We start from the raw sequence: 16,562 nt of genomic DNA on the forward strand, positions 1-16,562 counted from the left end.
GCACTAATAAAGTCTTCACATAACTTTAGGTTCTGGTTTCAAGGTGTAGAAAAACTGAGAACACCGTGTTTGATGGTGCAGAGTTGAACAAAATGAAATTCCAGGCCCTTAGACCTAAAAGTTTTAATGTTCACAATTTTTCAAGGTTGAAGAGCTACATAGTGAACTGCTGGGAAGCAGGTGAGTCAGGATCCTGCAGCAGGTGGAGGAGGCTGCTGGGAGGAGGTGGGAGCACTGTGGAATGAATCAGGAAGGCTCTTGGCGTACTCCACCAGCTCGTATGAATCTCTGATGTCCGTCAGGCCAAACCAGAACACAGTCCACATACCATTAACAAAGCTGCCATCACAATGCTTAAAATACCTGATGGAAAGAGAGAGAACACATGTCAAACAAACAAAATATTCTCTTGAAATGGTCAACGAAAAGACTGGACTAAAAATGAGTGAAAAAGCAGCCAATAAGGAGCAAGACTTTAGCACATTGCATCATCATCACATTGTCATCTTTTTTTTCTGCAGTCTTTAACATATATTTAGATGTTTGTTCATAGTGTGGTTCATGTAATGTAAATGCCAGTGTGAAAGTCTAAAAAGCTCACGTCTTACCAGGGGTTGATTTTGTTGGTGGCTCTAGACCTCCAGAAGAGTTTACCCAGGTCCTGTCTGATACACTCCCACAGGATGTGGCTGGTGCCCTGGCCCTGCTTACTGCTGCTCACCACAAACTTGTCGAGGTAGGGAGTGCCGCTGTTCACCGGCTCCATGGTGATGATAGCTGCTGCGCTGTACCTGGAAGGACACAGATGTCCAACAGCTGACATTCTCACAGTCGGTGATGCTGATAACTATTTCAAACCATATTTGGACATATATAAACTGACTGACTAATTTTCTGCTTTACCTTGAACATGTAAATATAACTAAAACAACAAAATTCATTGTAAATTGAAAAAAATAAAGTAAAAGATAACAAGTTGCCATGGAAATCTCTATTCACTATATACATATATACACACAATAACACATAAAGAAATATAGCTTTACAAAACCAAACAAAACCAAACATTTATACATTGCATTTTCCACACTGTGATTAATACCTCTACAAGATTGAAAAAATATTTCAATTTTAACTGTAACTAAAGTACATCCTAAGTACAAGAACTGTAAAGTGACTTTTGAATGAATTTTCTCATTTTCAGAATGAGCAATTACTTATATCAAACCATTTTCTAAATTTTGCTCATTTCAGAAGTCACACCCAAGATATTTGTGTCATCAGCAAATAAAACAAATATTAAACAATCTGACATTTTGCATAAATCATTGATAAACATAATAAATAATTGTGGCCCCAAGACGAATCCCTGTGGTACACCACACACAATGTCCAAACGTTCCGATTTATACTCTCCCATTTTCACAAGGTCTGGTTCCCACTCCCCGTCATCCTAATAATATTTCATGGTTAATCGTATCAAATGTGTTGTTAAGATTAAGAAATACCCCAGCCATGAATTTCTTATTGTATTTTGTCATTGTCTCGTCAATTTGTCATTTCTTCTATGAGACCTGTTAACACTCATGTTGTAGACTGGCTTGTTCTAAATCCGTACTGATTGTAAAGAGTAGTTTGCGCTTGTCAGTGATTTTTTTCCTGTCTGACAGTGAAAATCATTTTTGAGAATTGTAGTAGAAGGGAAAAAGACCTGGAATTAATGAAGTGGTGTTTTTTACCTTCGGTCTGGGTATTCTTTCATTTGAATAGTTGCACTCACCCTTCAGAAAGGTAGATGGAGTGGAGTCGGCCTTTCAGAGAGTCAATGTAGCATTTCTTCAGAGTTTTCTCAAACGACTTGTTGATGAGCGCCAGCAAACAATCCACATCAATTCCATCTAGAGAGTTATACCTACACGTACACACACACACACACACATATACATATATATATATATATATATATATATATATATATATATGTATATATATACACACATACATATACAGGGAGTGCAGAATTATTAGGCAAATGAGTACTTTGTCCACATCATCCTCTTCATGCATGTTGTCTTACTCCAAGCTGTATAGGCTCGAAAGCCTACTACCAATTAAGCATATTAGGTGATGTGCATCTCTGTAATGAGAAGGGGTGTGGTCTAATGACATCAACACCCTATATCAGGTGTGCATAATTATTAGGCAACATCCTTTCCTTTGGCAAAATGGGTCAAAAGAAGGACTTGAAAGGCTCAGAAAAGTCAAAAATAGTGAGATATCTTGCAGAGGGATGCAGCAGTCTCAAAATTGCAAAGCTTCTGAAGCGTGATCATCGAACAATCAAGCGTTTCATTCAAAATAGTCAACAGGGTCGCAAGAAGCGTGTGGAAAAACCAAGGCGCAAAATAACTGCCCATGAACTGAGAAAAGTCAAGCATGCAGCTGCCAAGATGCCACTTGCCACCAGTTTGGCCATATTTCAGAGCTGCAACATCACTGGAGTGCCCAAAAGCACAAGGTGTGCAATACTCAGAGACATGGCCAAGGTAAGAAAGGCTGAAAGACGACCACCACTGAACAAGACACACAAGCTGAAACGTCAAGACTGGGCCAAGAAATATCTCAAGACTGGTTTTTCTAAGGTTTTATGGACTGATGAAATGAGAGTGAGTCTTGATGGGCCAGATGGATGGGCCCGTGGCTGGATTGGTAAAGGGCAGAGAGCTCCAGTCCCACTCAGACGCCAGCAAGGTGGAGGTGGAGTACTGGTCTGGGCTGGTATCACCAAAGATGAGCTTGTGGGGCCTTTTCGGGTTGAGGATGGAGTCAAGCTCAACTCCCAGTCCTACTGCCAGTTTCTGGAAGACACCTTCTTCAAGCAGTGGTACAGGAAGAAGTCTGCATCCTTCAAGAAAAACATGATTTTCATGCAGGACAATGCTCCATCACACGCGTCCAAGTACTCCACAGCGTGGCTGGCAAGAAAGGGTATAAAAGAAGAAAAACTAATGACATGGCCTCCATGTTCACCTGATCTGAACCCCATTGAGAACCTGTGGTCCATCATCAAATGTGAGATTTACAAGGAGGGAAAACAGTACACCTCTCTGAACAGTGTCTGGGAGGCTGTGGTTGCTGCTGCACGCAATGTTGATGGTGAACAGATCAAAACACTGACAGAATCCATGGATGGCAGGCTTTTGAGTGTCCTTGCAAAGAAAGGTGGCTATATTGGTCGCTGATTTGTTTTTGTTTTGTTTTTGAATGTCAGAAATGTATATTTGTGAATGTGGAGATGTTATATTGGTTTCACTGGTAAAAATAAATATTTGAAATGGGTATATATTTGTTTTTTGTTAAGTTGCCTAATAATTATGCACAGTAATAGTCACCTGCACACACAGATATCCCCCTAAAATAGCTGAAACTAAAAACAAACTAAAAACTACTTCCACAAACATTCAGCTTTGATATTAATGAGTTTTTTGGGTTCATTGAGAACATGGTTGTTGTTCAATAATAACATTATTCCTCAAAAATACAACTTGCCTAATAATTCTGCACTCCCTGTATAGCAGTGTATTCTTTTTTATGCTGGTACATGTGTGGAGGTAAAAGTAATGTCTTGTTTGGGGTTAATGTTGGATTATGACCTGGTTTGAATTCATACTGGCGGAGTTTGTGTAATATCTACTGACCGGTGTATGGGGTCTCCATTTTTAAAAAGCGTTCCAGACCCTGAGAAATAGAACAGACAAAAAAACTTATGTTAAAATCTTTTGAGGTGGTCGCCAAAACAACCTTCACACACATACAAATATGGTGCCTCTCAAAACAGGTGTGTCTCCATACATGGCTGCATGTGTACATGTGGCACCCACAGAAGTCAGTCGGTTGTCTCACCTCTGTGGCTGAACAGTTCGGTCAGCAACGTGTCTGCCGATGTGATCACAGCAGAGGACTCAGCTGGCAACTGATTGAGAAGTCTGGCTATGGCGGTCGCTCTTTGGCGTTCTGGTGCGCTTAACCAAGTCGCAGTGGACAGGCGAGGTAAGTCAGCAGGCAGCGACACTGTACCTAGCACCTGCACCAAGATAGAAAGCATATAAATGATTTATATAAATATAAATGATTAAAAAATTAAGACAATAATAGCAGAGTCAGCGTGGGAGCCAGATGTTGTGCCTTTTGTTCTTGGCTTCGCAGGCCCCCGAAGTTGTTCAGGAACATGACTTTGTGTGGATGCAGGGTTCGGGATATTGCCGCCGTCACCTCTGTCGGGTCCAACATTACCGAGCAACCTTGCGCGTCCCTGCCTACCGGACAAACCAGTGGGATCGCCCCACAGTTCAGACTCCACTGGAGAAGGTTGGTATCCATAGCAATGGATGGAGGCGCACTGCAAGGAGAGGGAAAGAAGAAGAGTAAGGGCCTAACCTCATGAGCACCTAGAACTAGGGCAGGGCATATGGCCAAAAATATTTATCACGATATACATTTGAAAATTTGCGATAGCAATATAACTAACGATATAATTGACGCGAGACATAATACTGTAATACTCCACAACTTTATTAATGCAAAAAAAACCCACACACATCAATGTATTTTAATTTAAACAAGCCACACAAAATTTAAAAAGTGGTTATACACACACATTAATGAAATATTATGTTGAAGCACAGTATTCCACGAGGCTCCTGCCTACAGTAGCCGTATGCTCTGACAATCCATTAAGCGGTGCGGGGTCGTAGGTTAGCAAAGTCGTGCTAAAAGATTTTTGTACAGATTGCTGATGTCAATGTCGATTTTTCAGAAAATCAAAGGATTTTAAGAGTGCCTCATTTTCCAAAAAACACGGAATTAACGACGGCCCGCTAGCATGCTCTACCAAAAATTGTGCTTTGTTGTGTATCTGATGAACGAAAGCCAAACCAGTTCCACACCAGTGAAGTTGCAGCATTTTTACAAACCAATTCTGGTTCATCCGTTTCACTCAACGATCCGCTTTCACCCGTCTCATTCTCCGTCGCCGCCGTGCTTTTCCGCCATGTGCGTACGAAAACAAAGGCACTGGGCATGCGCGTTTTACCCATATTCTATCGTGATATTTCATTTTCTTATCATTGCCCATCATTATACTGGTATTACCGTGAACGGTATGATATGGCCCAGCCTTACTAAGAACTGTCTAAACCAGGGTGTGAAACATAAGGCCCAAAGGGAAAATGTGAAAGAGGACATTGCCTTATGACTTTATACTGTGTTCTCACCGCTTTTACAGTTTTTCTCTACTGATGAAGACCTCCCCCACTGCCATTCACTCACCCACACTAATCATTAAAAGCATACTTGTATTTAAAATATATTTATAATGAGAACCTTTAAAAATCACATTTTAAAATAACCGTTAGCCAAATGGCTGGTCTCTGGGAGTTTAAGTGATTAATCATTAGGAAACTGATGGTTAAATAACAAGGTAAAAGTGCAACTGGTTGTAGAGTACAGTTGCACGATGGGTCGATCGTGGCTCAAGAGTTGGGAGTTCGCCTTGTAATCGGAAGGTTGCCGGTTCGAGCCCCGGCTCCAACAGTCTCGGTCATTGTGTCCTTGGGCAAGACACTTCACCCGTTGCCTACTGGTGGTGGTCAGAGGGCCCGGTGGCGCCAGTGTCCGGCAGCCTCGCCTCTGTCAGTGCGCCCCAGGGTGGCTGTGGCTACAATGTAGCTGCCATCACCAGTGTGTGAATGGGTGGATGACTGGATATGTAAAGCGCTTTGGGGTCCTTAGGGACTAGTAAAGCGCTATATAAATACAGGCCATTTACCATTTACAGGCACCCTGTACATAGTGTTGCAGGTACAAAAACCGTAGCCTGGACTAAATCACAGTATTTGACACCTTAAGAATAAGAGCTGGCTAATTAATAACTATAGCAGATATAATGATTTATTATTTCCATTAAATAATTGATAAAACAGGTGCATAGATTAATTGCATAAACAGTAATTATAGCCAATGACTTACAGATAATTTACCTACTTCATTGATATCTGAACAGTAAAATAAATACTGAAGTTAAATTCACAATTTCTAAGCAAGAGTTCCCTTAGATTGAACTGGTATCTCTCAGTTCTCACCTGCTTCCCTGCGGTGCTTCATGCAGAAGTAGGAGTGACTCTGCAGAGAAGAATGGCAGGACGCTGGCAGTGTGCTGCTGCAGCGCCTCAGTCAGCTGCTGGCACCGATTCACTAGTCCTTTCATGCACTCAGACCCAAACATTGCTTTGGCAAGCCCTGTCTCCAGGTGATCTGACCAGCCCATAACCACCACAGGCTTCATATCCATCCGCTGCAGGAAGGACAGGCCAAAAGCCAGGCTCTGAACCATCTCCCTGCTGTCAAACACTGATCTGTCCACCTGGTGCAAAATGAAAAACACGGTGTTTGAGTATTAGAGTCTAGAATTTAATCCAGTTGGCTGACATGGGATCTGCTTCAGTCTAATAAGAATAGGTTTTTTACAGAGCTATCAGTTTTTTGTTGATTATTTAAGTACATGCTTATATTTTTGGCTGTATTTATTCATTTTTTGTTTAGGTAGTGTACTAGAATTTTTTTTTTTTTTAAAAACCACCTGATTTCTGTTTTTTCTTTGAGAAAGAGAGAAAGTTCATGAAACTGTGTATACTGTAGTGTATACTGAGTATGGACTAACTGCCAGGTAAGAACTATGCAGGTACAAACTCTATGTATTTGTCTTCAGTTTATTTAATTTGATAATTATCTTTAATTTAATCACGTATCATTGGTGATTTCTTTCCTCGTTATGGAGTTCATGTCCACAAACATGAAACCTATTCTAATATCGTTGTTTGTTTTTGTCTTTTGGTGAGTAAAACTTTACCTCCAGAACAGCAAAGGCGGGAGAATGAGCCGAAGTCGCTTTCTGGAACTGGGTCAACCAGTACCGAGCCTCCCGGGGATCTCCACCAACTTCACTGAGGAAAGCTTTCACGTCCCGGTAAATCAGATTCAGGTTGGTCTTCGCGTGTCGTCCACCGGTGGAGAAATACCCCAGGTGCTCCTGCTGGGCCAGCGCCGCGGGGTTTCCTTCGGTACCGGCCGCGTTGCAGCTCGCCATGCGGTGCTGCCGGCTCAGCATTTTCCGCTGACGCTGGCTGGAGCTCCGCGTCAGGACCGGGGAGGACGGACCCGATAGGTACTTTCTTGCTATTACCATGGCCCGGCATCCATGAGAACCCCTGTTCACTTTCGACATGTTGACAGTCGTAATTTGACGGTGGCGGTAACGGCTGGAGCTGAGCGGCACCGGAAGCTCAGCCAAATTTCACTCACCGCGCTGTGGTTGCTGAGTCGACACTTCTCAGATTGCATCAGACCCCAACACGCGGTGGAGTTGCTGGGATGCTTTCCACTGACATTTATCCGCTGTGGGTCATGAAAGGCTCACTGTCACAGAGTTCAGCTGGTCCGCTGGCTATTCCATACAGCCAGAAATCGGTGTAATTGTGTGAGATTAAAGGTACAGTAATCCTCGTTATGTCCTCCCACCGTCATACTCCTTTCCTCCTCTGGGGTCAAAAATGATTTCAGGACAAGTACAGACATTCTTTCCTTAGTAGAAGTACAGATTCCTGACTTTTAAAAAAATACTTAAGTTAAAGTTCAAGCACTGAAATGCACGTAGAGTGAGAAAGTAAAATTTGCTCTTTAACCCTTGTATGGTGTTCGGGTCTGTGAGACCCGTTTTCAGTTTTTCTCAAAAGAAAAATTAAACAATGAATTATTTTTTCAATCTGAAATTCATTGGCTTTGGCTTATTTTCTGTGAAGAACATAAATCCGAACTAATTTTCAATGACCTCATACTGTACCTCCCCCCACGCATTTACATTACATACAAGGTGTTCGGGTCCACTGGACCCAGGTCTAATAAAAGTGTTGAAAGTGTAGGTCCTGTGTTCCCACACTCTGTCTTCCTCCTTTCTGGTGCTGCTGATAGTGTTTTCTTCCCCTCCTGCTCCGCACAAAGTTGCAGCATTGTTGAAAATTCAACTATCAACACCGTCTGCTCTTACATCCCACACATTTTACCCTCTTTCTTGAGGGATCCAAATTTTATTTTCTCATACCCTGTCCCACCTGCAAATTAGGGGCATAATACTATAAATAAGACTTTGCCAGTGTGGTTCTTTATCACAACTGATCAAGATGGCAAAAGATTATCTGCTGCGAGGGCCGTCCAATTGATTTTGGAAGAGAGAGGGGCTTCGGATGATGATGTTGACAAAGAGGTTTCAGAATATTTCACATTTCTGAAAATTCTGAGTCTGACAGTAACTTTGAAGAAGAGGATGAGGTTGAGCATCATTTAGTAACAAAACGAAGACGAGCACCCCATCTGCTGCCAGCTCCAGGACCAGAACAAGCCCACCAGACAGCAAGTGAAGAAATATGGATGTCAATAACTGGTGAAATTGAATGGTCTTCTTGCCAAGAAATGAGCCACCCTGCAGAGCTGTTACTGTGATAAGCCAGGGCCAACACGGCTGACAGTTACTCATGTGCAGGACATGAAGTCTTCATTTGAGCTTTTCATCCCAGATTCCATCCAGAAAATTATTCTGGATTGCAGTAATCTAGAAGGACAGTGTGTTTTTGGAGAGAGGTGGAAGGAGATGGACCAAATTCATCTAAGAACCCCAAAGGCCTACTTTGGGGTTCTTATCCTTGCAGGAGTTTTGAGGTCCAAAGGGGAATCCACAGAATCCCTGTGGGATGCAGAAACCGGCACGAACCTTTCCGTGCATCAGTGTCTCTGGAAAACTTCCACAAAATTTCCAGGATTATCCGTTTTGATAACCGAGACGACAGACCAGCTCGGCGGCAGAGAGACAAGCTAGCTGCCATCAGGACAGTGTGGGATTTAAGTGTGTGCACCACCTCCCCCTGTTTTACATCCCTGGGCCTAATGTCACCATTGATGAGCAGCTGATCCCATTTAGTTGTGAAACATATTGCTTCACGTGTAAATGTGTTGTCTTTCCACTCACTCCACTTGATTACAACTGATTTATTTTTTTATAACATTTTATAAAAAAAAAACAAAAACAAAAAAAAAACGAGAAGCACATTCATTCATAAATGTGATCTAACAAAGGTAAAGGGAAAAAATAACCATGTTTGCTGTTCATATGGCTTGTAATTGGGATGAAGTAAACATCTGTTGAGTAATTTAACATAAAATTGTTCGATAGTGTTAATTTGGAAAGCCAAAACTCTAGCGGGTCCACCAGACCCATGAACACTGGCTGAGTAACAAAAATATGAACACCACACAAGGGTTAAAGGACATTTAGAATAGAATAGAATGCCTTTATTGTCACTATACAGTTGTACAATGAGATACAGAGCATCTCCTACTCAGTGTAAACATGCTGGGGGGGTACAGTTCTGCAGCGCTATGTACATATGGACAGTATTTACATAGGGAAAACATATATATATATATATAAAATGTACAATATACAAGCCGTAAGTAATATGTAATAAATAGTGTTATGTATATACAGTTGAGTTGTTGCACATAGAATTGGTATTGCACAGTGGTGGTCCATAGAGGAATTAGGAAGTGGGGGGCTGTGTTATCTGTGCATGTGTGAGTTCAGGGTGGTTATCGCTTTGGGGAAGAAACTGTTTTTGAGTCTGTCGGTTTTTGTGTTGATGCACCTGTAGCGCTTCCCTGAGGGAAGCAGGCTGAACATGTTGAAGCCAGGGTGGGAGCTGTCCTTGATAATGTTTGCTGCTCTGCTGAGGCAGCAGGAGGAATAAATGTCCATCAGGGAGGGGAGAGGGCAGCCGATGAACTTTTGTGCTGTCTTGACCACACTCTGAAGCCTCGCTCTATCTGCTTTGGTGCAGCTGCCGTACCATACCGTGATGCAGTAGGTTAGCAGGCTCTCAATGGACGAGCGGTAGAAGGTCAGCAGCAGGTTGGAGTTCAGCTTGTACTTCCTGAGGACTCTCAGGAAGTGCAGCCGCTGTTGGGCCTTCTTGATGACCGCTGAGATGTTTCCTGTCCAGGAGATGTCAGCAGAGATGAGGACACCAAGGAACCGGAAAGTGTGGACCCTCTCCACACACTCACCGTTGATGTAGAGGGGGGCCAAGTCGGTGCTGTGTCTCCTGAAGTCAACAATGAGCTCTTTGGTTTTCTTAGTGTTCAGTGCCAGGTTGTTTTCTGAACACCATGCTGCCAGCTTCAGGACTTCCTCTCTGTACTCTGCCTCGTCTCCCTTCGAGATGAGTCCGACTACCGTGGTGTCATCAGCAAACTTGATGATGAGAGTGTTGTTGTGGGTCGAACTGCAGTCATGGGTGTAGAGAGAATACAAGAGGGGGCTCAGCACACAGCCCTGTGGGGAGCCGGTGCTCAGTGTGCGAGTGGAGGAGAGATGAGGGCCGAGTCTTACAGTCTGGGGCCAGTTTGTGAGGAAATCCTTTATCCAGGCACATGTGAGAGGAGGGAGGCCAAGAGTGACCAGTTTGGTGATGAGGATGTCCGGGATGATTGTATTAAAGGCTGAGCTGTAGTCCACAAAGAGCATTCGGACGTAGCTTTGCCGCTGCTCTAGGTGACTCAGCACAGCGTGGAGGGCTGTGGCGATGGCGTCTTCGCCATTTATACCAGCTCTTCATGCAAATGTAACTGAATCGTGTGTTATATTAACATAATACAGTTTGGAGTGTGTGTGTGAATGGGTGGATGACTGGATATGTAAAGCGCTTTGGGGTCCTTAGGGACTAGTAAAGCGCTATATAAATACAGGCCATTTACCATAATACAAAAATATTAGTAGTGAATGAGAAAACAAATGTTATTCTTATCGAAATTCTAATTCTAATGAATTTACTCAGCTTGAATCTGAACTATTTTCAGTTGCCTACATTGTAGAGGGTAAATCCAGCTCCAGGTGGGGGAATCCTAAGATCCTTTGTAGCAGTTCACCAGTATACTGTTTACTCTCTTTATACGAGACCTATACATCTGGTATAAAGGTGGAATTCAGTGCTAGCTCGATGGTGAAGTACTGCCATCACAACTTCTAAACACCTGCACAACTTCCCTTTAACTGAAGAGCTATTAATGACCAGCCTGTTTTGAAAATGTAAGGAGTACAAAGTACTGATGCTTGTATAAAAATGGAAAGAGAAAAAGTAAAACCTTGTCAGAAAAATAAATACTCAATGAAGAATACCTGAGAATCCTACTAAAGAACAGTAATGAATTATTTATGCATTGTTATGTCCCACCTTTGGACATCAACAATTATTTTGTCGCGTTTTTCCGTGAAGTCAAGCTAAATATCAAAGGGATTCCATTGGTAAAGGTTTATGGTTTAAAGACTGCATGAAAAACAGCAGTCTCAGCTAGCTTTGCACAAAATAGCTGGTAGAAAGGTCCTCCAAAGAGCTGCAAAGAGTACATTTCATTTTTAGTACAACTTTTACTGTAGTATTTTTCAAAACTAGTATCTGTACATGTCTGTACTTTTGCCACCTCTGGAATTCAGTAAAATATATGCAGATGGTACATTGAGTTATCATGGCTGATTTGCAGCCCCAAGACAGTATAAATGTGAAATTTGCTGAGTGAATCTAACTAATATTATCAACTTACATTTAAATTGATGTCTGCTACCTTGATGTAACCTCACTTTGACCACATAGCCTGCTCTGCACCAGTCCATGGTGCATTATGCACTACTGTACACTTCACCACAATACTGCAAACTAACCTGTGCTAAACTGTCTTCATTTTGGTCGACAGGACATTTCAACATGTCAGAAAACATAACATATACTATATGTTCTATATCATCCACAGATCCAGCCTATTCCAGATACCATAGGGTAAGAGGTAGGACACCCTGGACAGGCACCAATCTCACACAAGGCTAATTAGAACAATACATATAAAATGTAACTTGCAGTTTTTGTCACCTACCAAAATATCACTGACTAAGCAATCCTTAATTGTCTTCCTAAGATACTGAGACTCCGTACAATGCACTAATCTGCCCATCATGTGTCGTAATTACCCATTAATTGAAAGTAAATGGAGTCGTTCTTATACAGCTCTTCTACTCTACTTAAGTACTCAAAGTGCTTTATGTAACATGTGTTATTCACCCAGGTTTTTCTGTCTAACATTTACAGTTCAGTGGATGCATCAGAGAACCATTTGAGGTTCAGTATCTTGCCCAAAAACACTTTGGCACGCAGACTGGAGCAGCCAGGGATCAAACCACTAAGCTTCTGATTAGTAAATGGCCTCCTATACCTACTGAGCTACAGCCATCCTACTGTCTGGACTATCAGATTGTTATGGCGCTATTTAACCTCTAGCCATGTTGTATCTTAACCAACAATGTAGCATGTGCAATAGATTCTAGACATGCTTGCCTTGTTACAGTACAACAATAATGACTCTCGCTCTATGTTTTTCCACTTTTAATGGCTTAGTCTTTTCAAACTATTTCAGCCTGAAATATAAATATCAAAAATTAATTATAGTTTTTTGCTTTTAACACCTTAAAGAAGAAGGACTCCAGCTGAGGTGGTGCAGAGGCCAGTTCTTCTCTCTCTGTCTGAGCAAGTCACACTGCCCTCACAATTGCTGGTTGGAGGGGCTTGCAGCTGATTTGGATACGTTTTTGACCTGTAAACCATCCAAAATGAGCATGCCTACATAAGCCTGCAGTTCCTCTGTGTCCACATAAGCCGCTGAACGTGGTGCAGGTTTGTCATGGCCACAATTTGCTCCAGGATTTGGGGTCCTGGAATCAAACCTGTGGCAGCTGGGATGTAGCAGAGCAAATTTTTTTTCTCTTTAGGTCACGAGCAGTTGTCTAAGCATTTCACTGCATATCGTACTGTGTATGACTGTGTACGTGACAAATAAAAAAATGTGAATTTGAATTTGCAGTCTTTGCGACCAAAATATGGTAATCCCCATGGAAAAGTCCATCCTGTCACTGGAGTTGCACCAGCTGGTCTGTTTCTTCCTCTGAGGCGGACATGGAGGAAGCCTCAGAGTCCACAGAGGAGGATTAGGCACCATCTTCACACTCATAGTGTACAATCATCAAAGGTGAAGATTACACACATGTACACCCATGTGCACACACTCACACACCATTATTCTACACTAATGGTTTCAGTTTCAGTTTTATTTGTCATATGCAAGTTAGCACAGGGTCAACATTGCAATGAAATGTGTTTGACGAGCAGCAGTCACTCAGCAGCATGATACAGTAGAAGAAAATATAATAAAAGAAAAGAAAATAGTAAAGAAAATAGAAAAATAGTAAGGAGCAAAATATTAGAGAGACATGGTAAAAGAGAAAAGATGACTAAATATATATGTATCTATAAATATAAATATATGTACACTAGTGATTAAATAAGAAAATCTTGAAAAGAAATATGACGGGAGGGCAGATGGGATATTGCACAGGAATGAGCAGCAGAAAATTACAGTATTGCACTTTTAAATATAAATATCAATGACAATAAAGTGGAGTGACCAGTGCAGATTAAACAGAGTACTTGTGAAGCTGCAGGGTAGCTTCTGAGTGCTGTGTTGTGTGTGTTTAAGTGTTGTAGTGTCGTATGGCTTGGTGGTAAAAACTGTTTTTGAGTCTTGTAGTCCGAGCAGACAGACTCCTGTAACGTCTGCCAGATGGTAACAAGGAGAAGAGCTGATGTGCTGGGTGGCTGTGGTCCTTGATGATGCTGTGTGCTGTACGGAGGCATCGCTGGAGATAAATGTCCTGAATGGCAGGAAGCCTCGTGCCAGTGATGTGCTCTGCTGCCTTCACCCTCTGTAGTGATTTACGGCTGCTGGCAGAGCAGCTTCCGTACCAAACTGTGATGCAGCTCGTCAGCAAGCTCTCGATTGCACACCTGTAAAAATTTGAGGTGATGTTGGCGTGCATGCCAAACTTCCTCAGCCTCCTCAGGAAGTAAAGCCGCTGGCGAGCTTTCCTGATAGCAGCGTCTGTGTGAAGGGTCCAGGAGAAGTCCTCAGTGATGTTGACTCCAAGGAACTTGAAGCTGCTGACCCTTTCGACCTTGACACCGTTGATGTGGATGGGCTGGTGTTCTCTGACTGGTCGTTTCCGGTAGTCCACTATCATCTCTCTAGTTTTGCTGATGTTGAGAGTCAGGTTTTTTTCCAGGCACCACTCGTACAGCGCCATCACCTCCTCTCTATAGGCCGTCTCATCATTGCCTGTGATGAGGCCTATGATGGTTGTGTCATCCGCAAACTTGATGATGATGTTGGACTCATGTTTAGCAACACAGTCGTGTGTGAGCAGGGAATATAGGAGGGGGCTAAGCACACAACCCTGTGGCGTACCTGTGTTCAGGATGAGTGATGAGGAGGTGTGCTTACCAACTCTCACCACCTGGGGCCTGTTTGTGAGGAAGTTTAGAATCCATCTGCAGATCGGTGTTCCCAGCCCAAGGTCGACGAGCTTCGTGGCAAGTTTTGAGGGGATGATGGTGTTAAATGCCGAGCTGTAGTCGATGAAGAGCATCCTTGCATATGCATTCCCTTTCTCCAGGTGAGTGAGGGTGGTGTGCGTTGCCAGGGCGATGGCATCCTCTGTGGCTCTGTTTGTCCGATAGGCAAACTGAAGAGGGTCCAGTGTGTCAGGGAGGGAGGAGCAGATGTGACCTTTGACCAGCCGCTCCAGGCACTTCATGATGTCAGTGCAACAGGATGGTAGTCATTCAGACAGGAGACCACTGATTTTTTGGGAACAGGAATGATGGTGGATGCTTTGAAGGACGTGGGGACCACTGACTGCCTCAGGGAGAGGTTGAAGATGTTGGTGAACACCTCTGCCAGCTGGTCGGCACACACTCTGAGTAGCCGGCCTGGGATGCCGTCCGGTCCTGGAGCTTTGTGAGGATTTACCTTTTTAAAAGTCCATCTCACAGCTTCTGTTTTCAGAGTTAGAGTTGCAGCCTCACTGTCCTCCTGAGGGTAGAGGATCTGCTCTCTGTTGTCTGCGTCAAAACGAGCATAGAAGTTGTTGAGCTCATCTGCAAGAGATGCAGCGGGCTGAACACTGCCTGTGTTGACCTTCTTGTAGTCAGTGATGCAGTGCAGTCCATTCCACAGTCGCCTGGTGTCAAAGCTGTGGTAGCTGGACTCCATTTTGTCCCTGTAGTCCTTTCTGGCCTTTTTTATGGACTCTCGGAGGTAGTACCCGGCTGCTTTATATGCATCAGCGTCCCCGGAGTTAAAGGCAGAGGTCCGCACTTTTAGCTTGGCGCGAACGTCTTTATTTACCCAGGGTTTCTGATTTGGATATATGCAGACAGGGGTTTTTGTGATGGTATCATCCATGCACTTTCCAATATATCCAATGACAGAGTCTGTGAGTTCATTGATGTTGCCATCAGCTGCATCCACAAATATCTGCCAGTCAGTTGTGTCAAAGCAGTCCTGCAGGACCTCCTCAGCCTCACTGTCCCGTTTGTAAATAACCCTGGAAGCTGGTTTTTCCTGTTTCAGTCTTTGTCTGTATGCAGGCAGCAGCAGTATGGAACAATGGTCTGCCTTACCAAAAGCTGGGTGGGGGAGGTGTTTGTAGCACTCTTTGAATGGAGTGTAACAGTGGTCCAGTGTTTGATCACCTCTTGTGGGGAAGGAGATGTGCTGATAGTATTTGGGGAGAACCTTCTTCATGTTGGCTCTGTTGAAGTCTCCCAGCACAATAAAGGCAGCTTCTGGATTTTTGTTCTCAAGTCCAGTAATGATGTCATACAGTTCGTCCATAGCTTTAGCTTTATCAGCATGTGGGGGAATGTAAACAGCTAAGAGGAGAACTGAGCTGATCTCCCTCGGGAGGTAAAAAGGCCTGACTTTAATGGTCAGCAGCTCGAGGCTCTGAGAGCAGTAAGTTTTTAAGATACACACATTTCTAGCCCACGAGGAGTTAACCATAAGGCACACCCCTCCTCCCCTTTTCTTGCCTGAGTCCTTCGTTCGGTCTCCCCGGTAAACAGTGAATCCATCCGGCGTGATGGCGCAGTCGGGGACGCTGGGCTCCAGCCATGTCTCTGTGAAGGCCAGAACACAGCAGTTCTTGATGTCTTGTTGGTGTTTAATCCGTGCACGCAGCTCGTCAAGTTTGTTGTCCAGAGACTGGAGATTCGCGAGCAGGATGCTGGGTAGAGGTGGCTTGCTGTTTCTCTGTCGCGTTCGGCACAAAACTCCGGCGCGTTTCCCCCTCTTTGTTTTCCCTCGACGTCGTGCGAGTAAACAAAGGATCCCAGACAGCAGAGCGTCCACGGAGTCGAAACCCGCTGTAAAGTCCGAACTGGCTGACGAACGTAGCTCCAGAAGCGTTTGTCTGTCATACCGAGTGTATGATCGCGCTGTGCGCACAGAAATTGAAAGCAGTACAAAATAAATAATAACATTTTTGCTGAGATGACTGGGAGCTCTTGTCGGTGCAG

At 43.5% G+C, this 16,562-nt stretch overlaps 2 protein-coding genes across 2 annotated transcripts in view; both read right to left on the reverse strand.

Annotated features, from left to right (window-relative positions):
- Positions 1–16,562, reverse strand: part of LOC113021409 (G2/M phase-specific E3 ubiquitin-protein ligase-like) — a 258,658-nt gene that overhangs the window by 63,076 nt on the left and 179,020 nt on the right. The window lies entirely within an intron of this gene.
- Positions 109–7,592, reverse strand: nags (N-acetylglutamate synthase). The gene is made up of 8 exons (XM_026163754.2): positions 6,908–7,592; positions 6,141–6,421; positions 4,186–4,399; positions 3,904–4,084; positions 3,699–3,738; positions 1,781–1,912; positions 609–791; positions 109–363 (listed from the first exon to the last, which is right to left on the reverse strand). The coding sequence occupies exons 1-8, from the start codon at positions 7,280–7,282 to the stop codon at positions 186–188; spliced, it is 1,584 nt and encodes a 527-aa protein (XP_026019539.1). The 5' UTR covers positions 7,283–7,592; the 3' UTR covers positions 109–185.

This window comes from Astatotilapia calliptera, chromosome 4 (assembly GCF_964374335.1).
Source record: "Astatotilapia calliptera chromosome 4, fAstCal68.1, whole genome shotgun sequence".
Taxonomy (NCBI): Eukaryota; Metazoa; Chordata; class Actinopteri; order Cichliformes; family Cichlidae; genus Astatotilapia; species Astatotilapia calliptera.

What these genes read in the sequence shown, in the direction of transcription:
- nags (XM_026163754.2), bottom strand. Translation starts at nt 7,282, where the DNA reads ATGTCGAAAGTGAACAGGGGTTCTCATGGATGCCGGGCCATGGTAATA. An exon ending in CCGCCTTTGCTGTTCTGGAG is followed by an intron (nt 6,422 to 6,907) that starts GTAAAGTTTTAC and finishes ATTTTGCACCAG; the next exon opens with GTGGACAGATCAGTGTTTGA. An exon ending in GAAGCACCGCAGGGAAGCAG is followed by an intron (nt 4,400 to 6,140) that starts GTGAGAACTGAG and finishes CTCTCCTTGCAG; the next exon opens with TGCGCCTCCATCCATTGCTA.